Source organism: Cetorhinus maximus, chromosome 14 (genome assembly GCF_964194155.1).
Source record: "Cetorhinus maximus chromosome 14, sCetMax3.hap1.1, whole genome shotgun sequence".
Taxonomy (NCBI): domain Eukaryota; kingdom Metazoa; phylum Chordata; class Chondrichthyes; order Lamniformes; family Cetorhinidae; genus Cetorhinus; species Cetorhinus maximus.
Window position 1 is genome coordinate 13,355,894 of NC_135892.1, and position 23,742 is coordinate 13,379,635.

General features: G+C 40.7%; 2 protein-coding genes across 3 annotated transcripts in view; one reads left to right on the forward strand and one right to left on the reverse strand.

Moving 5' to 3' along the window:
- rab1ab (RAB1A, member RAS oncogene family b) overlaps positions 1-5,303 on the forward strand; it is a 30,538-nt gene extending 25,235 nt beyond the window's left edge. Inside the window, exons 4-6 of the mRNA XM_078556514.1 lie at positions 1,270-1,365; positions 2,738-2,869; positions 4,687-5,303. Coding sequence (XP_078412640.1) covers positions 1,270-1,365; positions 2,738-2,869; positions 4,687-4,884 — 426 coding nt within the window. The 3' untranslated portion in view covers positions 4,885-5,303. The remainder of the gene's footprint in view (positions 1-1,269; positions 1,366-2,737; positions 2,870-4,686) is intronic.
- The window catches only part of cep68 (centrosomal protein 68), a 31,410-nt gene continuing 12,395 nt past the window's right edge, over positions 4,728-23,742 (reverse strand). The window contains exons 2-7 of one of the 2 annotated variants that reach the window (XM_078556503.1): positions 21,277-21,669; positions 19,174-20,718; positions 14,437-14,559; positions 13,558-13,654; positions 12,065-12,231; positions 4,728-8,807 (exon numbers count right to left, since the gene is read on the reverse strand). In XM_078556503.1, coding sequence (XP_078412629.1) covers positions 8,736-8,807; positions 12,065-12,231; positions 13,558-13,654; positions 14,437-14,559; positions 19,174-20,718; positions 21,277-21,324 — 2,052 coding nt within the window. In that variant the 5' untranslated portion in view covers positions 21,325-21,669 and the 3' untranslated portion in view covers positions 4,728-8,735. Of the gene's footprint in view, positions 8,870-12,064; positions 12,232-13,557; positions 13,655-14,436; positions 14,560-19,173; positions 20,719-21,276; positions 21,670-23,742 lie in introns of both variants that reach the window. The other variant, XM_078556504.1, reaches the window with a different exon arrangement.

The following is a 23,742-nucleotide window of genomic DNA, read 5'->3' on the forward strand; positions in this document are numbered from 1 at the left end:
ATGTGCACCACGACCACTGGCTGTTCACCCTCCCCCTTCAGAATGTCCTGTAGCCACTCAGACATCCTTTACCTTAGCACCAGGGAGGCAACATACCATCCTGGAGTCTCGTTTGCGGCCACAGAAACGCCTATCTGTTCCCCTTACAATTGAATCCCCTATAACTATTGCATTCCCACACTTTTTACTCCTCCCCTGTGCAGCAGAGCCAACCGTGGTGCAACGAATTTGGCTGTTGTTGCTGCTTTCCCCTGAGAGACCATTTCCCTCAACAGTATCTAAAGCGGTATATCTGTTTTGCAGGGAAATAGCCACAGGAGATTCATGCACTGCCTGCCTAGTCCTCTTGTTCTGCCTGGTGGTCACCCATTCCCTTCCTGCCTGTGGACTCTTAGCCTGCGGTGTGACCACCTCTCTATACGTGCTATCCACAATACTCTCCGCCTCGCGGATGCTTCACGGTGTCCCCAGCCACTGCTCTAGCTCTGAAACCCAGGCATCCAAGAGCTGCAGCTGGAGACACTTCCTGCACACATGCTGGCCCCGGGCACTAGAAATGTTCCCTGTTTCCCACATAGAGCAGGAGGAGCACACCACGGCTTTGAATTCTCCTGCCATGACTTACCCCTTTAATTTAAATTAAACCTTTTGGGAGATACTTAATATCAAATAATATCAATTACTCTAGGGCCCTTCTTCCCTGCTCCTCGTTACAGAATATAGCCCTTACAAACGATGAACCACAAAATAAGACCTTAAAAACTATAAGCGATAAAAGTAGTAAATACTTACCCGACCGTACTCAAAGGATCACCTCGTTCCCTCCTCACCAAACTCCCTCAGTCACCAAACTCCAACTTAAGCACTCTACTGCAGCCCATAGCAGCACTCCAGTGCAGACAAAGTCAGCAATGTAAGATAGCCTGTTTTTATACTCTCTGAATCTAGCTTCTGCAAACCTGTTTAAGCCAGTTATCTTTGGGATGTTTTATTATATTAAAGGTGCTATGGAAATGCAAGTTGTTAACTTATTAACTTGAACAAAATAGTACCTTTTAAATAGATTTTTGCACTGTTTTAATTCCCACTACTCCAGTTCTGAAATGACCCAAAAGCTGTAGATTGAACTGGGAGAGGGAGAGCAACGCAAACTCTGGGGCCATTAGCTGGCTGTCTGTTTTGAAACAGTTTTGTTTGAGATTTAAGCATCATACAAGCTACGATGATATAAACCCTGACTTAAACAGAATCTGTTTTTCTTGCTTCCAGTGGGACACAGCTGGTCAGGAAAGGTTCCGAACAATCACGTCCAGTTATTACAGAGGAGCACATGGCATCATAGTTGTGTATGATGTTACAGATCAGGTACCGTGAAACTAAACACAATACAATAGCAGAGGCGGGGATAGGAAAGCAAATTAGGCAGATATAGTTGCACCATTTAAATCAAATCTGCTCCCATAAATAATGAGCTATTGCTGTCCAGCAATGTTTATAGATACAGGTGTAGGTAGATAAAAATATAGAGATGGATATATCTTCCCCACTCCCCCCTCGTTGTATTTAATTGCCTAGTTTAAGCTAGTATTCTATTCTTTGACTTGTACTGCAGTATTTTATAAAAGTCTATATCATTACCTATGGGGCATAGGAGCTATTATTTTACAACATGGATTGAGGAACTGGGTGTTGTAAAACCAAGGCAGGCTGATGGAGTGTGTAATTACAATTTGATAAGTTAACATGGCTAGTTTCTGTTATAAATGTGGACATATTAAGTGAAATAAGTTAACACAGGAAATATGTGCCAATGTAAGATTTTTAATATAGTTGCCTGGTGGTAATGCCAACCATCCAAGTGTAGAATGGCTACCGGTAATGCTTTGCTGCTTTCAGTGTGGTGCTTGGAAATACTGCTGTACATGGTACTAATGTTGGAACAATCCCTGGTGACTCAATAGATATAGACGTGGTGTACAAATCAGGAAGGTCATGGTTAGGTTCTAGGTCTGTGTACAGTTAACTGATCTTACTTGGGGCACCAGTAGAGTCACTACAGTTAGCCTCAACCTTCCTTGCTACTCTGGGAATAGAGGTTTCAATGGGAATACTTTTGCTTCCTGTTTGACCTCTACAGCAAGTGGCATCAGCTTGGCCTGGTTAATGCTGCAGCTGCTACCAGAGTCAAAATGGGGATTTAAACCCCACTCCAGGATTTCAGAACATAATCTCGATGAACATTTCAGTACTCAATTGTCTGAGGTGATATCTTTTCAGCTGATGCATTGAACTAAGTCTGTTGAGCTGGATGTAACTGACCCCATGGCACTTATTCATGCAGGAGGGAGGTGTCCAAAACAAATTAAAGTAGATCTGGTTTACTTTCGCATAACCCTTGTGTACCAGGATCTGCTACCTTCTGTGAGAAGTCAGAACTGTATGACCTTGGATTTCCTTTTCAACCTAGCGTTTTTGGTTTTATTTAGCTTCTGTTTAAAAGTGAGTTTGAATGACGTAGCCCTCCCTCAGTATCTATTGGAGAAAGTTATCAAATAAAACCTCTGCTGGAAATAAACTTAGACTGGTGTCAGCTGAAGAGTGCAGGCATTCACCGTTCAGGCTTGAATACCTGAAAACCAGGACCGGAGGTTTGTTGTCATTGTGAAACTATTCCTGAATGTGGCCTGAAGGGGTGGGGAAGGTCATCCTTTCAATCTTCTTGTTTCTTTTTCTCCAGGAGTCATTCAACAATGTAAAACAGTGGCTCCAGGAGATAGATCGTTATGCCAGTGAAAATGTTAACAAATTATTGGTAGGGAACAAATGTGACCTGACAACAAAGAAAGTGGTGGACTATACAACAGCAAAGGTATGTTGTGTAATGTCAAACTCTAACGTACTTCAATTTAAAACCAGCATAGCTTTTCACTTTCCAGAACAGTTAGCAGCGATGGAAGCATTCCAATTCATATTTAGGAAAAGAATGTTGGAAGCATCAGGTCTACAGAAAAATAAAAAGCAAAATTCACAGCTATAAATAGTTTTTAAAAACCCTAAAATTTGTCTTGCGTGAAAGCTTAAATATTACACTGATAATGGTTTAATTTTTCATTATTTCTTGGGGTTGTGACCTAAATGCAGGTCCACTGTTAAATTCAAGTGGGAGCTAGATAATTTATTGTTTCTTTTTAAAAGAAAAGCCCTGCTTGAGGTTGTTTCATGTTTGTATTTTTGAACTTTAGGAGCCTAGATATCTGCGATCCATTTCTAGCCTTTCATACTCTAGTATGTGCCAGCTGTACATGTACGATGGGAGATTTCCAGGCAGGGTCACCTTTAGCCCACATTCGTTTGCTACCTGTTGGCAGAAGCAACCTGCCTGCCTTATGGGCCACGTGCTTATTCATGATATAGGGTTCCATAACTTGCTGTTGAATACCATTCAATAGTTAAACTGCTTAATTTGAACTTTTCTACACAAAGATTTTCGATGAGCATTAAACTTGTATCTGGGACGTGAAGGCATTTTGATAGTTAAGTGTTTCTGCAAACGGATAATTTTGATTATCAGCACTGGTGTTAATGCACAAATTTGATTGCAGTGTAATTTTTAAACATTGGTCTTTTGTGGTTGAATGTGACAGGTTTTGATGCCATAAACTTGAACTCATCCAAAACTCTGCTGCCCAAGTTCCGTTCACCCATCCACCCGTGTTTGATGCACTACATTGGCTCCTGGCCTGACAACACCTCAATTTTAAAACCTTCATCCTTGTTTTCAAATCCCCCATGGCTTTGCGCCGCCCCCCCCCCCCCCCCCCCCCCCTTATCTCTGTAACCACCTCCAGCCCCACAACCCTCAGACATCTGCAACCCCAATTCTGGCATCATGCACATCCCTGATTTCAATAGCTCCATCATTGGCAGCTGTATTTTCAGCTGCCTAGACCCTAACCATTACATTTCACTGCCCTCCTTTAAGAAGCTCCTTAGAGCCTGCCTCTTTCTGCCCTGGGTATCTCCTTATGTGCCTCAGGGTCAAATTGTTTGGTAATGCTCTTTTGTATATTTTACTATGTTAAAGGCGCTGTTTTTTTTTTTGGAACAAGTTGTATTTAAAAACAATTGGCTTATTGATGCGGATGTAAGGAGTGTCTTCCCACCCTCCCTTTTGGGTCACTTAATGTCTTTCATGAACTAAATCTTAGCTTATGTCCATGCACGTTCTTGCAGTAAATCAGTAGAGGGAGACATCTTGTTAGGCATTGGCAATTGGGGTAAGTTGCAACATGAAACCACCTTTAATGGTTGTGTGTACATTTGTAGCTCTAGGAAATGCTAATCTAAAATCTGGTTATATTGTAGTTGTACTTGTATATTCTTGACAGATGTGCATCAACACAATTCAGTTACAAAAAACTTTGTAGATTGATTAAGTATTTTATCTGCGATTGTAGTAAATTGCGCAAGAGAAATCATTTCTGAAGATGGCGTCCAGCTTCCCTAAACTTGCTAAAGGCCTGTTGCAACGATGATATTTATTTGACTTGGAGTGGCAAATGTGGTTCCTCAAACTGAAAACGAGATGTTTGGACAGCCGGGGTTTTTACCCTGTTCATGAGTTGCAGAGTGACTTGTATGTATTGTTCTTGCTGATTAATTATTTCCTCTTTCATTGGTCAACAGGAATTTGCAGATTCCCTTGGCATTCCATTTTTGGAAACCAGTGCAAAGAATGCAACAAATGTAGAACAAGCCTTCATGACAATGGCTGCTGAGATTAAAAAGCGAATGGGTCCTGGAGCTACATCTGGTGGTTCTGAAAAGTCAAATGTAAATATCCAGAGCACACCAGTGAAGCCGTCCAGTGGGGGTTGCTGCTAAGAGTTTTCACATTCTCCTAATAAATTTGATTTAATAGGCCCAAAAGTAAGAAACGTTGCCTGAATTGTACTGTATGTAGCCACACTACTACAGACTTGCCCCTTTCCTGCTCCCTTCCAGACACAATCGGGGACTAAAAAGCCACTATTGGCTGGGATTTCCAACTTAAGACTAACTTCATTTTCAGAATGGTTTTAAACTTTAAAGCGTGCAGGTCATTAATAATGTGCATAAATCTCATACCTGTTATCAGATTTTCCTGCGGTCGGTTTATTATAAAAAAAATGATTTTGTTTATAATGGCATGTTTTAAATGTCAACATTGGATCTCCTCTGAAGATGAAGTTTAGCCATTTTGCATCAAGCAGCACAAGTGTTTGTCATGTTCATTGACATCAATAAAGTTTAGTGAAATGTTATGTGTCAGATCTGATTTTGCCAGTACTTTGTGGAGATACGAGAGAATTACACTGCATTACCTTCATATTCTCTGCATATAACTTGTGGCTGCAGGATATTGTAACTTGTTGCACATATGTAACATTAAACAACTGAAGAAATGTTTAATGAATATTGTACTTGCTAGAATTACTTAGAACTAACACGGTGGCACAGAATGGTCCACAAAGCTTCACGGCCTGCAAGACAAAGTGGGCTAAATTGCTGCAGAGCTTTAAATGTCTTAATTATTTATTCTGCATATATCTCATTTGTTGTATCTCAATGTAGATTTGGTTGTGGATGACAGTTTTCAATATGTAGATCACTGGTTGTTACGATTCCCATTTGCCTTGGAAAATGGCTTGTATTTATAAACTGCATTGGTGAGCACAGGGACATTGCTTATTGAAGAGGTGCTCGAAACAGGTGACATTTTTACAAGTGAATTTCATTTATTTTTGTGGATTTTTAGAAACTGTACATCTGGATACTGGTGGGTTGTCCTTTTCTCCAGGAAAGTTTCGTAAACAGTTGCAGTATATCAGGCATGCTAACCATTTCATTTTCTAGGACTAGTCTAGGGACCCATATAATTTGAAACAATTTAATTAAAATATTTTAAGCATGGTTAAGGGTGATTTAATTCAAATTTATTTTTACTCATTCTAAATAAAATGCTTAATGGCACATTTTCCTTCACATTTCTTTTATTTTGTATGTATTAATTAATTCCATAGAAGACACAGACTCGCATGACCCAAAGTAAAGTTTACTGATTACAAAATAAATGATGGAATTACATAGAAACTCTATTGGACCTAACCAGTTTGTTAGTTTTTACCCTCCACGAGCAACCCTAATGCTATATGTCTGCCATGCTGCTCACTAAACTCTCCCAACCCTACGATGTTCTGCGATCTAATTATGGCCTTTCGCACATGGATCATTTTCAGGTTGGTGGATTAATGAGTGGAGTGTCATAGGGGCTTCAACAATTTTTAATTTATGTGAATGGCTCAAATGGAGGGATAGACTGTAATGTAGCCAAATTTACTGAGGATACAAAGATGGGTTGGAAAGCAAGTTGAGGAGGATACAGTCTATGTAGGGTAGATTGCAAATGAGCAAAAATTTGCTGGATGGAGGATATTATGGGTGTGGGGTTGGGGGGGGAGATATTATATTCATACTGTAGAATGCTGTGGTACAGAGGGATCTGGGTGTCCTTGTACATGAATCACAGTCATGCAGCTACTGCAAGTAATTAGGAAGGCAAATGGAATGTTGGCCTTTATTACAAGGGGGATGAGAGTCTGCACCTAGAACACAGTGTACAGTTTTGGTCTCAAAGGATATACTTGCTTTGGAAGCAGTTCAGATAAGGTGGACATGGCTGATTCCTGGGAATGAAGGAAGGTGGAGCAGGTTTGACCTGTATCCATTGGAGTTTAGAAGAATGATGGTTACGTTATTGAAGCAAGATTCTGAGGGGACTTGACTCATTTGTGGAGGAATCTAAAACCAGAGGCACAGTTGGGAGACCCCTTATTTTTAGGCAGAGATGAAGAATCTCTTCTCTGCAGATTGTTGGAATTCTCTTCCCCAGTGGGCAGCGGAGGCTGGACCACTGGACTACTATTTGATTCCTGATTTTCAACACTCCATTTCCAGCCATGCCTTACTATCCAAGTCCTAAACTCCAGCATTCTCTCCCTAAACCTCTGGCCACTTATTGTAATAACTACTTTGGCTCTGCAGATTCTTGTCCGATTCCACTCCTGTAAAGTATCTTGATATACTACATTAAAGGCAGCATATAAATGCAAGTTGCTCTTCAGCAACTTTTCTAATTAACTTTGAACAGTAACACTAGTAAGGTAACTCTGCAATCTCTCCCTCCTGTGTAAACTAGTGCCAGCTTTACATCTAAACTATTTGCACTGTTTTACTGGGATGCTTTGTAGAAGCAGTGTTTTCTAATCACTTTCAGGCAAGTACAAAGAAATTCTGGAAGTGACTCTTCTGTATAAGATTAACTTTTGTTGCAGAATCAAACCAGAATCTTTAATGATCTTAAGTCTACCACTTTCTACTGTGAAGCCTTTTAAAAATGATGTAACCTAATAGTGGACATTAGTGGAATTCTTCAGATAGTTTGGACTTTATTTGGCACTGGAGCAGAGTTATCACCGCTGTTTTTGGATTAACTGAACGTAAATTTTCTGCTTTGGAGCCCTGGTTCCCATGAAGATGCATGCGTTAATATTTTCTTCCCTTTCACATTGTTTCTTCTCCTCTCCCCACCATTTTTTTTGCAAAACTGCATTCGAGAACAAAAACTATTGGCACACTGGTTCATTAAAATAAGACAAAAAACTTTAATAAAAATTACATTAGATAACACTGCAAATCAACTTTTAGACTGCTCCATTTATAAAAGTAATTTTGTAAAGGTTACACCTAGTTAATACAATTAGAGCAAGTTATTGCTGAGTTCCAATTTGTTCACAGCATGTACACTACCTATTGGACTTCATGCAACATTGCAGTCAGTCATATTGTGCCCTAATCAACACAAAGTTAATAATGTTTAAACTCTGGAAAGTTTGTGTCACCACCTTCCTCTCTCACGGCATTGTCCACATCACTTAAAGTTTTTGTGGGGTGGTGGTTTAAGACTTAGTTCCTCCTGGTAAGTGCTGAATCTTGATTATGTCAATTAGGGCTGGTGCTGGGGCAGAATAGGATCATCCTTTGTCACTTCTTCCTCTAGCTTGATAGAGGGGTACCCCTTTCTATTTGCACTATGGGGCTATGGAGGAAGACAACTGGCTCCAAACAAAACCTTTCGAATCAGAATCCCTATTCATTATAGATTACTTGGTGCTTTTGAACATCTCTGATCCCGTAAGCTGGTGGCTACGGGATAAGGGGGAAGGGGCACTACACACTCCCATGCGTGGGGAACTTAGCACACCTGGCTGGGAGACCTTTAACAGCAAGGAGTGAATATCAGACTCCCAGCTCATGGTAAAAGGAAAGGTTATTCCCTCTGGATTTTCCGTTACAGGCTGCCCATGGGTATTGTTAGAGGAGATCTATCTGCAATTTAAAAATATTCAATGCAGTTTAAGAACAGGTTTTATTCCATTTGCCTCTGAATTTGACCAGTTTGAAAATGTAATTAAAATTGTTATGGCGATGAAAGTAACCATGTGACTGACTGCATAAAGTGAAGAGCTTTGAAAGAATTAATGTATACAGGAAATGTATATACACCCAATTACTTGACCACTAACTTTTTTTTAAAAAAGGATGTGCAAATGTAAACCAACAGTTTGACAGAACAAGTTCTGTCCCAAACTTAAATTTTAAAAAAAAGGAGCTTCAACCTCCCACTTCTCAGCATTTTATATTGGATGATCCAAGTTCATGTGGTTTGATGCATCATGTTCCTCAAAGCAAGTTGCCATCTCCGGAGTCTGGAAAAACGACATTCAGTCATCAGTTTTCAATGATGGGTGTAATTTGGAGGTACTATATCCTGTAAGCAAAGCTTTAAAATTGAAGACTAAGACACAATTAGGTAGGTCAATAATGCAATTAACAATAGAAGGAAGCTTGTGTGTAGTTTATTTCAAACTCCTATCTATAAATACTTCAGGTTGTTCACCACTGAAGATTTAAATGTGAACTAACATTTTACTCACTTGGTTCAATGAATCACATGTTGGGAAATACTGAAGCTGACTCCCATATCCTGTTTCTCACTAACCAGCAGCTGTTAAAGGATGGCTAGTCCCAGTGCAGGTGCTCATACTTTTTATAGACTACACCATCAAAATCAAAAGGACACAAAAAGTTTTAAAGGTTTTAGTTAAAAACAGAATTCCCAAAATTCCTAACCCTGCTGATAATCACCTGCACTCAGAAATATCAAAGCATTGTTACTGACAAGTTTTTTTTTAAAACAGAGAAGGTATCTGCTTAAAACAGGTTTACTCAATAGGTTTCACGTTGCTCGAAGTTTTTGAAAATCATCAGTTCATGAAAAGCTAAACCAGTTAAAATCCATGCCTTAGGCGTTTATTAGTATTAAAAATCCTTCAGTGCTTTAAAGTTTTAAATTATAGGATGATTAAAAGGGACTGCATTGGCATGTTCTCAGCAGTGTTTGAGTTCTGAAAGCGTGACAGCATATTAAAAACAGCCAGGCCTTTTATAAAATTAAATCCCATATCTAAATTCCAACAAACTAAACTAATTCTGACAAAACATAAAATGGTTTAAATCCCAAGTCCAGCAAATGTAATTCTATTGCCACAATTCCTCATTGGACTATACCATTAATATGGGTTGGTTTAAAGCTCCATGATGCCCTCCAGTGGATTAGTTTACAAGGAATGAGACATTTGTTAAAAAAAACAACTTTAAAAGCGAGTTTTTATTGAGGGAACTATTAGCAATGTAAAATTTGAAGACCACATTTTTATCTTAGGGATTTACTGAGAAATTAGATTAATTTGGCTGCCATAATATTTTGCATATCACTTATCTGGGTGTACGGAATGTCCCTTCATAATCACACCCACATGAATTGCACACTGACAGTTGTTCAGTAAATTAAAAGTACTTAGAGGTCATGGAAAGGAAACATCAACGTTAAAGTGCATTTCAAATCCTGACATTTTTGTCCCCAATCTGCAGATTTTGTTCTAACCATACCATGTTACCCTTTGTCTAACTACCTTTAGAGAGGGATTCCCAAAGAGGACCAATAGAGTAATGTCTGGCTGTACAAGAGGTACAAACCAATTGAGTGTCCACTTCAGAGGGCACTTTAGAGTCAAACATGGTGTGGGACTGGAGTCAGAAGCTGGTTTCCTTTCCTGGAAGAACATTAGTGAACCAGTTGAGTTTTTAATGATAAAGATGATTTTATGGTCACTTTTACTGAGACCAGGTTTTAAAAATTTCTTTAGAAGAACAATTAAAAATCAGTAAAAGTTGAAAAGGCATAGGCTTCAACGGGATAAAAAGATATGCTGAAAGACTGATTTGAGTAGATGGATGGAAGGGGAAACTGGATTATTAACACCAGCACAGTCCAGTTGGATAGTATGGCCTGTTTCATCCCCATCGCTGCGGGCCAGCCTCTCACATTCTACCGTACATGAACCCCGAGTTGATCAAGTCCTGTTCACCCATCTTTCCCCTGTGCTCACTGACCTACGTTGGTTCCTGCTTAGGCAATGCCTCAGTTTTAAAATTCTCATCCTTGTTTTCAAATTGCTCCATGTCCTCATTCCACCCTCTATAATCTGCTCCAGCCCTAAAATCCTCATATCTGCTCTCCTCCAATTCTGGCCTCTTGCACATCCCTGATTTTAATTGCTCCACCATTGGTGGTCGTGCATTCATACGACTTGGCCCTAAATTTTGGAATTCTCTATAAAGCTCTGCCTCTCTACCCCTCCCTCTTTAACACTTGGCTCCTTGACCAAGCTTTTGGTCCATCACCCCAATATTGTAGTACATGATGGCATACACTCACTCAGTACATATCACTCTTTGTACAAAATTCTCAAACTGCCATTGAGACATTTGTACACTCATTCTCTGGATCACTAGTCCAGTAATTTAACAACTACACTATAGTTAGTGCATAATTCTTAAAGGAAACTGGGACAACATCTCAAATAGCCTGACTATCTTTAATTGTGGCTGTGAACTCAAACACCCCGATCCAATGCTTTCAGTGGTATTGCAGGGAAGGAATCTTGCCAGGAAGGCCTAGGAGGCTAGAATCGGTGGATTTTTTCAATTCACCACACATCACCAGCATCTCAGCAGGAATTGTTATGACCAGATTCAGGAACTCTCTTTACAGTCACTGGGCTGTTGAGAAAAATCCAGCCCAATTTCTACTTAAAACAACAATAATACCATAAGATAAAAACAAAATGCTGGAAATCTGAAACAACAGAAAATGCTGGATAAACTCAGCAGGTCTGGCAGCATCCATGGAGAGAAAGACAGAGTTAATGTTTCAAGTCCGTATGACTTCCTCAGAGCTAAAGAGAAGTGGAAATGTGATGAAATTTATACTGTTTAAGGGGGGTGGAGCAGGTGAAGCTGGATAGAAGGCCAGTGATAGGTGGGGACAAAGGAGAGATTGACAAAGAAGTCATGAATATCATTCTAGTTAAGAATATAAGAAATAGGAGGAGTAGACCAGAATACCCCTCATTCCTGCACCATCATTCAATAAGATCATGGCTAATCTACATTAACTCCACTCTCCCATCTTTGCCCCATATCCCTTGGTTCCCATAGTGTCCAAAAATCTGATCGATCTTAGCCCTGATTATAATCAATGACTATCATCCACAGCTCTCTGGGGGAGAGAATTCCAAAGGTTCATAACCCCCAGTGAAGAATTTTCTCCTCATCTCAGTCCTAAATGTCTCAGGAATAAAGAGGCTGGCCAATGTCCCCTAATTCTGGGCAAAACAATAAGTTGCATCAGCAAACAGCATCAAAAAGATTAGCAGTGATTTCAGTTGATTTAAAATAAATTCCCCAGATTCTGGTCATTCTCAAACCAGGACAATTGATACTCTGGCTAGCTGTGTGGGAAAACAAGTTTAAAACATTTAGAATCACAACCTTCAGGCTTGATTCATCACTTTCAGCAATTTGCAAAACAACACTCGGGCCATAATTAATTATTCTTTACCTGTACGGAGTGCCTTTCCAAACCAGCAGCTTCAAATTCCTGTTGCTTGGTCTCCAGATCATCTTTTACCATATTCATAGCTGAAAGAACTGATAAGTATAGGTGTGCAGCATGCCCATTTAGTTTCTTGGATTGTCTTGCTATCAATTCAAGTGTCTCCTTGAGAACTAAACAGTGGCAGAAGCAATCAGAAAAACAGCTTTCAGGTAGCAAACATGGCTGATGAGTACAAAAAAAGCAAAATACTGCAGTTGCTGGAAGTCTGAAATAAAACCAGAAAAATGCGAGAAATACTCAGCAGGTCAGGCAGCATCTGTGGAGAGAGGTCAGCAGGTCATCAGAACTGACACTTAACCGTTTCTCACTCCACAGGTGCTGCCTGACCTGCTGAGAATTTGAAGCATTTTCCATTTTTATGACTAGCAAGTGATCTCTTTAAAATTTAAAGCCCAGAGCTGGAAAACCTCAGAAGGTCGTGCGGAATTCTGCGTAAAAATAATTTATACATCATACGACCGATGTCACCAAAACCGATTATCTGGTCATTATCTCGTGGCTGTTGGTGGGAGCTTGGCAGCGTGCAATTTGGCCACTGCATTTCTCACGTTACTCCAGCGAAGCACTTCACTGGTTGTAAAGTTCTTTGGGGTGTACAGAGGTAGTGAAAGGTGTGATTCTATACCTCTCCATCATCCCTTACAACTTTAGCATTGTCTTTGCAGGATAAGCAGTTTGACAACACAGTCTCTCCGCTAAAGGAGGGGGAGCTAAGAGCCTCCTTAATGTTGGGCACTTTGACCAAGCTTTGGGCACCTCTCCTTTGGTTCAGTGTTTGTTTTATTTGACTCTGCCTTTGTGAAGCACCTTGGGATGATTTTCTATATTACGCAATATGAATGCAAGCTGTTTTTTTTTTTAAGAAAAAATAGCCATTCTGTCTACATTTAATTTTAAAATACAGATTTTTTAAGGTTTTAAAAATCCACCACCTTCCTGATTGAAACAAAAAAATCATATTATTTTCAAAATCAGTGACAAAATTAACAAATCTCTTGACAGGACACATCACTCTCTCACAAAAACCAGCAACTGATTTAATAACTTTACATCGGAGATCAATAGGTTTGTGCTGGACAAGGGCATTAAGGGCAGAGTCAAGTGAGTTAATTTACAGATCAGCCATGATCTCATTGTGTCGGTTCTACAGCCAAAGGGCTGAATGGCCTCCTCCTGGTCCTATGTAAATCATGATTTAGACCAGCGCATATCAACAGCACCCACTGGAGAGAGAAAAGGAACTGCCCTGTTTCTTTGGCAAAAATCAGTAAGTGAAATCCTTCTGCCTCTAAGCCTCCCATTAATGACGTGTTTCACAGTCAAAGAATATTTTTGAGTTTTCATTTATAGATTTTTTTTTTTAAAAAAAAGAGTGCAGATAAAAATAAGGTATTAAATATGAAGTATAGCGTTTCCTGCAGCCCAAGGGTTTGTACCTGGGGTGGTGTTGGTCATTGACTTGAGCAGGTGTTCTCCAGATTTTAATACAGTTTCAGTCAGCTCTCTGTGTTCCTTAATATCATTCCTAAAAGCCTGTAGACACACAAAATTCAAATTCTGAAGCCAACTTCGTACACAAAAAAAATCAAATGTTTCATTTACTTTATAGCATATGAACTCGCTCCTCTGTAATAGCACAATCTGCTCACTTGGTGACTTCCTGCCCATTCTGTCTGCACCTTCACAGTCCCTCCCTGCTGGACCCACCTTCTGCCATCCATCAAATGCACAGCAGTTCAAAGATCTGGCAGACACCCTCCCCACCCATAAAACATGTGCACCTACACATCCAGTCTATCAACAGCCCCCAGCTACATTCTCGAATTCCAAGCTGCTATGACAATCTTATTGGCTAATTATCCCCCCGCCCTCTAACCCTGCTTCACATGAAGACTACACCAGGCTTTGACTTTCTGTTGACAGCACCAAGGGAGATTGATTATCAATTAATTCTATTACCAGAGTATTGATTGGTTGATTCATAGACTCTTTCAAAGCAATCACAACTATTGCTGTTTGTGGGAGCTTGCTGTGCACAAATTGGCTGCTAGGTTTCCTACATTACAACAGTCACTACAATTAAAACAATATCTTCATTGGTTGTAAAGCACTTTGGAATGTCCTGAGGTCGCTATAAAAATGCAAGTTTCTTTTACAATCAAAAACTAAAAAAGTCTTTTTTTTACATTTATGATCTTTTCAAAAATCCACAAAGTTTTAATTTAGGGAAAACAAAAACCTTGAGCGATACTATTTTTTTTTTAAATAAAAGGAACTAACTTTCAACAGTATAAAGCTCAATGGGAGCTGCTTACCATGCAGTTATCCAGGGATGCCTTGATACTGTCCATCCTGGGCTGTGGCGGGATCCAGTTATCTGTGGTCTCAGCAACCTCATACAACCACTGGACCATTTCTTCAAGTTTAGAACTGAAGCTCTATTTGAACAAAACAGCTGCTCAGTTACACAGAATTACATAGAACATATGGCACAGACAGGCCAGTTGGTCGGTACTGGTGTTTATGCTCCTCGCCAGTCCCATTTCATCTCCGTCTTTCAGCATATCTTTCTATTCCCTTTTCTAGGAGGATAGGAATAGGCCATTGGCCCATTGAGCCTGCTCCACCATTCAATTAGATCACGGCTGATCATCTACCTCAACACCACATTCCTGCGCTATCTCCATATCCCTTGATGTCATTAGTCTCCAGAAGTGTATTGATTTCTGTATTGAACATGTTCAATGACTGAGCTTCCACAGCCCTCTGGGGTAGAGGACTCCAAAGATTCATCAGCCTCTGAGTGAAGAAATTCCTCCTCATCTCAGTCCTAAATGGCCTATCCCTTATCCTGAGATTATGTCCCCTGGTTCTAGACTCACCATCCAGGGGAAACATCTTATCTACATCCACCCTGTCACGCCCTGTAAGAATTTTGCAAGTTTCAATGAGATCACCTCCCACTCTTTGAAACTCTAGAGAATACAGGCCCAGTCTCCTCAATCTCTCCTCGTACGACAATCCCACCATCCCAGGAATTAGTCTGGTGAACCTCCGTTGCACTCTGTCTATGGCAAGTATACCCTTCCTTAGGTAAGGAGACCAAAACTGCACAATACTCCCTCTCACCAAGGCTCTTTGCAATTGCAGCAAGACAGCTTCACAAGGGAATTTGAGTACAGGAGCAATAAAGGCCAACATACCATTTGCCTTCCTAATTGCTTGCTGCCCCTGCATGCTAACTTTTAGTGAGTCATGAACAAGGACATCCAGGTCCCTTTGGACATCAACACTTCACGATCCCAATCACCATTTAAGAAATACTCTGCCTTTCTGTTTTTTCTACAAAGTGGATAATATCACACTTATTCACATAATATTCCATCTGCCATGTTCTTGCCCATTAACATAGCCTATCCAAATCCCCTTTACGCCTCCTTGCATCCTCCTCACAACTTACATTCCCAAATAGTTTTGTGTCATCAGCAAATTTGGAAATATTACATTTGGCCCCCATACCCAAATCATTTATATAGATTATGAACAGCTGTGGCCCCAGCACTGATCCTTGCGGTACCCCACTAGTAACAGCCTGCCATCCTGAGAATGATCTGTTTATTCCTGCTCTCTGTTTTCTGCCTGTTAACCAATTCTCAGTTCATGTCAGTATATTTCCCCCAGTCCCGTGTGCTCAAATTTTGTTTATTAACCTCCTGTGTGGGACCTTATCAAAAGCCTTCTGAAAATCCAAATATACCACATCCACTGGTTCTCCTTTATCTATGTTACAGGTAACATCCTCAAAAAACTCCAACAGGTTTGTCAAACATGATTTCCCTTTTATAAATCCATGTTTACTCTGCCAATCAGATCATTATTTTCCAAGTCTAGTTATCACATCCTTTATAATAAATTCTAACATTTTCCTTACTACTGATGTCAGATTAACAGGTCTGTAATTCTCCCTCTTCCTCCCTTCTTAAATAGTAGGGTTACATTTGCTACTTTCCAGTCTGCAGGGACCTTTCCAGAATCTATAGAATTTTGACAGATAACCACCAATGCATCCACTATCTCTTTAGCTGCTTCTTTCAACACTCTGGGATGAAGCTCATCTGGTCCAGGGGATTCATCAACCTTTAATCCAATTAATTTTGAGTACTACCTCTATTATTACTAATTTCTTTCAGTTCCTCACTTTCACAAGTCCCTTGGTTCCCTAATATTCTTGGCAGATTTTCTGTGTCTTCCCCCAAGACAACAAAGTAATTGTTTAGTCTGTCCGCCATTTCCCTATTCTCCATTATAAATTCTCCTGTCTCCACCTGTAAAGGACATTTGTCCTAGCTAATCTTTTCCTTTTCACGCACCTAAAGAAGTTTTTACAGTCCACCTTTATATTTCTATCTACTTTGCATTCATATCCTCTTTTCCTCTTGGTCCTCCTTTGCTGGATTCTGAATTACTCCCAATCTTCACTTTTTCTGGCAACCTTCCTTTGATCTAAAGCAATCTTGAACTTCTCTTATTAGCCACAGTTGATTCACCTTTCCTGTTGGGTTTTGTGTCTTGGAGAAATGTATTTTTGTTGTAGACCATGTAATATCTCTTTAAATACTAGCCATTGCCTATCTACCATCATTTTTTGAGTGTATTTTCCCAATCCTCCATAGCCAACTTGTCTCTCATACCTCCATATTTTCCTTTGTTCAGATTTAAGACCCTAGGACTATATCACTATTGTTATGGCAGGCAGATAGTAAATGTCAAGCTGCCTAAATCCCAGAGGGAAACTTAAAGCAGCTGCCACAACTATTTGCAATCTGTACTTAATTTAATTTGAGATGTGGGCTTTGAATTCAGTAGTAATAAGACCACCAAGTCTTATAGGTTTCTTACAAAACTAAATTAAACCTTTATTAATAAAAAATATGATTAAGCACATACATAAGTTTACAAATTACTACTATGATAACTCCCAACTCCCCTAGTTAATTTAACTCCCAGTTACACCCCCCAGTTAATCTAACTCTCAGTTACACCTCCATTAAGGCAACGGTGAGGCACAGATTTTAAACGACCCAGGCAAATTAACACAATACCCTGAGCAGTCAAATTCAAAGTGAGTTTTTCTCAGCTTCAGTTCCTTGTGGACTGCAACTTGAGGCTTAGATGCTGGAGGCTTTTCAGACTTGTTAGATCTTAGAATGCTTGCCCTTACACACAACCGTCGCTCCTTTATACGTATTTTGTCCTTTGAATGCAAACTCCCATTGTTTCACTATATCTTTGGACTTTACCTCTCTAATAATAAAAATCCATCAAAGTATCAATTTTGCCAGTAATCTTTGGGAAAAACAAACACACTGTTTAACTTCTCCTGGCCAGGTGAAACATTTCACCCCGTATTTTGACTTCAAGCTAGTTTGGTTTATTCAAAAATGCAACCTTACATTGTAAAACTTCCCCCATGTTTACCTACTTAACATTTCAAAACTAGCTTATCTTCTAGTACATCAAAGCCTTCAGACCAGCTACCTTTAATTCAATTAAGTCCCGCACACACAGCCATAGACACAGGCCCCACTATTACTCTACAATAAATTCCAATAACATTATAAAAATTATATTTTCCTGACACTATAATGTAAGATTCTATCATATCATGGTCACTATTTCCTAAAGGTTCATTTATAGCAAGATTAAGTGGTCCTTTCTGATTAGGTAATACTAAATCTAAAATAGCCTAATCCCTAGTTGGTTCTTCAACATACTGCTCCAGAAACCCATATTATACACACTCCAGGAATTCACCTTCCACAGAATTAGTGCTGATTTGGTTAACTCAGTCTGTGTGTAAATTGGAAGTTGCCCATTATTACTGTATTACCCATGTTACATGCAGCTCTGATTTCCTGATTTATACTGGGCCCAATGTTCCCTCAACAGTTTGGTGGCCTGTAAACAACTCCCACCAATGTTTGTTGCCCCTTGCTGGTTCTTAGCTCCAACCAAACTGACTCTACTTCCGATTCTACATCTAGATCCAAGATCCTCTCACTAACATACTGAATTTGTCCTCAACAGTGCTACCCCACCTGGTTTTCCTTTTTGCCTATCCTTCCTATATGATGAATACCCTTGAATATTCAGTTCCCAGTCACAGTGGCCCTGTAACCACGTCTCCGTAATGGCAATGAAATCATGCCCATTTACCTCTATTCATGCCTTCAAATCATCTACTTTGTTGTGAATGCTGCATACAGAGTGCCCTTTGTCTTTTTAAGATTATTCCACATTCTGACCCTATTTGATGCTTGCCTTCGCTTGGGCGGTCTTTCAATTTTGCCGACTACTTTTCTACTTCCCACTACCAGTTTTGCTTCCCTCCAATCGGAGTTCCCTCAAGTTCCTATCCCCCTGCCAATCTAGTTTAAACACTCTCTCATGTTCTAGTCTAGTTTCCTTTTGAAAGTGTCCAAACTATTTGTCACAACCACTTCCTGTGGTAGTGCATTCCAAAGTCTAAACACCGAGTAAAAGTGACTGTTCTTTATATCCCTATTAGATTTTAGTCACGATATTGTATTGATGCTCCCTAGTTTTCGATTCTCCCACATCTGCCCCATCCGGCGTATTCAGAATTTTAAAGAGCGCTGTCAGGTCACCTTTAAGTCTTCTCAGCCATGATCTTATTGAATGGCGGAGCAGACTCGAGGGGCCGAATGGTCTACTCCTGTTCCTATTTCTTATGTTCTTTTCTAAAGAAAAAAAGAGCCCCAACCTGTTCAAATCTTTCCCAATAACTGCGGTGAACTGAATACAGCAGATGAACACAATTCAGTTAGATCCTAATTAGATCTTCAAGTTTAAAAGAAGCAAAACTCCATTTACAACTAAAACTATATCAGTTATAATTTCATTCACTGACGCTTCTGTTTCCAGCTTGCCTAATTCAACACTTTTGTACAAGAAAAGAAAGAGCAATTTATTCTGCACGTGAGGGGTACTCTACTGGAACATAAAGCTTTCAAAGAAGTGTCCAGTGTTACCTGAATGTCAGCCAGGAGACTATCATCCTTCTGCTCCTCACTTACTCGTTCCAGTGGATCATTGGATATCAGCCGAGAACCAGGCCACCTGCCTAGCTTTTTAATAAAGTCATTGGCCTTTTTTAAGTCCATGATTATATCATCACATTGCGGACCCTTGGGTGTATTTTTAGGGCCACTTCCTGACTGGCAGCTCAACTGGGCAGTCTCAGTACTGTTGCTCTGGTCAATGAGACTATCCTCAGTGCTGACACCGGGAACATCTGTGTCCTCTCTTGTCTTTACAATCCCTCCTTTTGCATTGGTCACAAAGGCTGTCTTGTTATCCGAGTGAACTGAGAGGTTCTCCAATTGCTGAGCCAAGACTTCCAATTCATTCAGCTTGCACGGGAGAGTTAGAAACTCCTCATCACTCTCCCACGCCTTATTTAAGGGAAGGATCTGGGTGGTTAATATAAAGCCTGCAGAGTCCTTTCCTGAGAATAACCAGTTGGAAGATTCTTCGTTTGAGCTCTTTGATAGAAAACTGGAATCGACAACTGAAGTAGCGAAGGTGCAATCAGATGGGACTGCACGGTTAGTGAAACCCTCTGAAAGTTGCATCTTGTTGATTGCAGGACCTCCCACAAAGACTCTTGGGATTATACTAGCTTTATAGTTTGGATGAGAAGTCCAATTGGAAGGCTGGCTATACATGTGTAAAGGACTGGAGGAATGGCGAGGAAAGTGCATACTATCCTCTCTGCAGCTGCGATAGTCCCAGGCTGGGCTAGCGGTGGTGCTAGTGCTCGATTGGCAAGCAGGCAACGACAGTGTGTTGTTTGTTATTAATGTATTTGACAGAGAGGGCAAGGGACTGTCATCCATGATGCCAGAATCCTTTAAGTAAGAGTCAGAGGACAAATTATCATCATCTAAATAGTCCTTGGAAGTCAAGTGCCCTGGTCTTAAGGGATATGTAAAATCAAGCAAAGCTTGGTATTCCTCATCAGGGTCCCAATCAGGTGAAGTCCGGTCTCTAAACGACTGGAAAGTATCAGGATGTCTTTGTGCCCAGTATTCTGATAAGTAGGGCTGGATCTGTTTCTCATACAGAGGATTAAGGTTGGAGAGAGTAGAGGCAAGGCACCCATTAGAATTTTGGTGCAATGACACATATTTGTTTAAGTTTACATCTTGTGAGCTTAATGTGGCCTTTCGTTTTGGTAAACATTGAGAGAAAGTAGATGTATTTAGACAAGTACTGTATCTCGGAGCGAAGAGACACCTCTGGTCGTCTGGTCTTTCAGCCTCAGATTCCTTTAGTGATCTTGGTGCTGAAACATTGAATCTCGTCATCTTCAGATCAAACCCAGCAGCTGGTTCATACACTCGAGAAACTGAAGGTGAAGATTTTGGCTGATTTCCAGGATATGAAGACTGTAAAGTTTCACGAGGCAGACAGCAAGTCCCGCTGTCACTCCCACTTTCCGATGGCATCCCTCTCGACGAACATTCAGAATGTGAGTGGGAATATCTTTTATTCAGCTCCTGCATGTCAGCTCCCTTAAAAAGGGGATGAAGTGATTATTAAATATGCTTCTCTCTATCCTTTTAACATCAATTTTTTATATTTTAAGATTCCATTGTTTTTCTGTTTACAAGATTTCTGCGGACAGTCATTATGCCACATGCAGAGGTCATGCAATGCAGCAAGTCCATGGTAAATTCAGCAATTGTACATAGGCCAGACCGAATAGGGAGAAAAAGGGCATTCATGAAGTTTTTACAATCAGGCAGAAAGAGAGGGCGAGGCAGACAGAGAGGGAGGGAGAGAGGGAGCGAGATGAAAAAAGCTTAGAGATAGAGAGAAAAGCAGCGGCAGAGGAAAACTAGAGACTAATTTTAGAGAGAAAAAGAGTTTAAAGCCAAATAGAAAGAAATAACACTGGCATTCTGACTTTCAGAATAAAAAGGTCAGCAAGTGACTCTGCTTATATGCAGGAGTGAATTTAATAATTAAACAACAATGCAGCTTAATATGTATTGTTCAAGTTCCTATTTATCTTAAAAGAATTGATAAAATGTGTACATTCATTCAAATACAACATTCAAATTTCTTACCTGCTTAGATTCAGGGGTTAAATTGAAACTCCTGAATTGACTGGACATCTGCTTGTAGTCAACGGATCTTTAATCAGTTATGAATTTTTCTAAAATGATTTTCGAGTTGCAAAGTAAAGAACAATTTGGACATTTTTCTTCTGGATTTGCTCCAATAGTCCCTCATTCAAACACTGAGGAGTTTTGGAAGCTTCCACAGTTAATGGCGATTAATCAAAGTAATTAAAGAACTGATAGACACAGTGAAGAAGTTTAGACCAATCTGCCACTAACTCAGTACAAGTCCATTTACCGAACCTCTTGGAGTTGCTTTGGGCTGAAATGTCAGGAAAGGTCTCAATCTTCACAGCCATGAAGGTCTATACCAGATAGATTTACAACTGCTGGCATTTTCTGAAAAGTAGAAAAAAAACAAAGTAATTAGTTACCGGGAGTCGACAGCACAGAAAGAGGCCATTCAGCCCAACTAGTCCCTGCAGCATTTATGCTCACAGGAACCTCCCGCCCATTGTGAGCACACATCGCGCCTGGACTTCCACTGGCGCCCAAAGTGGAACCCCTTGCTACAGTTGTGGGCACACTGTTTAATTTGAAATAAAATGAGCGAGCGTTTGGAAATGGGTGGGTTAAGAAAGGAAATGTAGCAACATTAATAGATATGTGGTTAATGGACGGGAACAAGGGTCCCCAGTAAACAGGGTGTTGTTCAGGAAGAGGAAGAACTGATTACCAGCACGGGACAGTACTGGTCACACCTCAGCTCAACAGAGGGGGGCGGTGGGGGTTAATTTGAAGGGACACAGGGAACACTTCACAAATATTGGCGCTGACAGAAAATTTGGGTATTGATGAAGAGGGAGACGATAGTAAAAGCCATGGATGGGAAGCTAGAGTCATAAGGAGAGGGTGAAAATATTGGGAATTCCATGTTCCAGCAATCTCTCTCTCTTACCAATAAATGAAATGACTCCATGTCACTGACTCTCCAAGAGAAGATAGTCAAACTCCTTCATCATTTTAAAAACATCCTCTTGATCTTCCCTGCCCCAATGGGACTACTCCCAGGATCAAGGGAAAATGGAATAAATGTCTGAAGCAGAAGGAAGATACAGGGCCATGGGGTAAAAGCAAAATAGTAGCTTTAGCTCTGGATTGTTCTGCCTTAGAGCCAGCACAGAAACAAATGGTCTCCTTTTGGGCTAGCAACTAAATAATGAATGCAGCAAATGGATTAGTGAGAGAACAAGTGCAAAAACTACACATTGCCAGGACAAAAAGAGGCTGGGATCACCAATAGATAAGCATTTTAGAAATAGTTAATGATGAAGTTATGAAGAATGAGAGGTGATCTCACTGAAGTATACAAAATGCTCACAGGGCATCTGCAGGAAGGATGTTTCTCCTGGCTTGGTGGGGGTGGGTATGGCCATTTAGGACTGAGAGGAGGGTGGTGAATCTTTGGAATTCTCTATCCCAGAGGGCTGTGGAGGCTGGTTTTTTTTTATGTTTATTCATGGGATGTGGGCTTCACTGGCTGGGCCAGCATTTATTACCCATCCCCAGTTGCCCTTGAGAAGGTGGTGATGAGCTGCTGCCTTGAACCGCTGCAGTCCATGTGGTGTAGGTACATCCACAGTGCTGTTGGGAAGGGAGTTCCAGAATTTTGACCCAGTGACAATGAAGGAACGGTGATATATTTCCAAGTCAGGATAGTGAGTGACTTGGAGGGGAACTTCCTGATGGTGGTGTTTCCATCTATCTGCTGCCCTTGTCCTTCTAGATGGTATTGGTCGTGGGTTTGGAAGGTGCTATCGAAGGAGCCTTGGTGAATTCCTGCAGTGTATCTTGTAGATGGTACACACTGCTGCTACTGTACGTCGGTGGCGGAGGGAGTGAATGTTTGTGGATGTGGTGCCAATCCAGCGGGGCTGCTTTGTCCTGGATGGTGTTGAGCTTCGAGTATTGTTGGAGCTGCATTCATCCAGGCAATTGGGGAGAATTCCATCACACTCTTGACTTGTGCCTTGTAGATGGTGGACAGGTTTTGGGGAGTCAGGAGGCGAGTTACTCATCACAGGATTCTCAGCCTCTGACCTGCTCTTGTAGCCACAGTATTTATATGCCTAGTCCAGTTCAGTTTCTGGCCAGTTAATCTGCAGAATGTTGATGGTGGGGGATTCAGTGATGGTAATGCCATTGAACATCAAGGGGCGATGATTGGGTTCTCTTGTTGGAGATTGTCATTGCCTGACACTTGTGTGGCACAAATGTTACTTGCCACTTGTCAGCCCAAGCCTGGATATTGTCCAGGTCTTGCTGCATTTGGACATGGACTGCTTCAGCATCTGAGGAGTCGCAAATGATGCCGAACATTGTGCGATCATCAGCGAACAGCCCCACTTCTGACCTTATGATGGAAGGAAGGTGATGAAGCAGCTGAAGATGGTTGGACCGAGGGCACTGCCC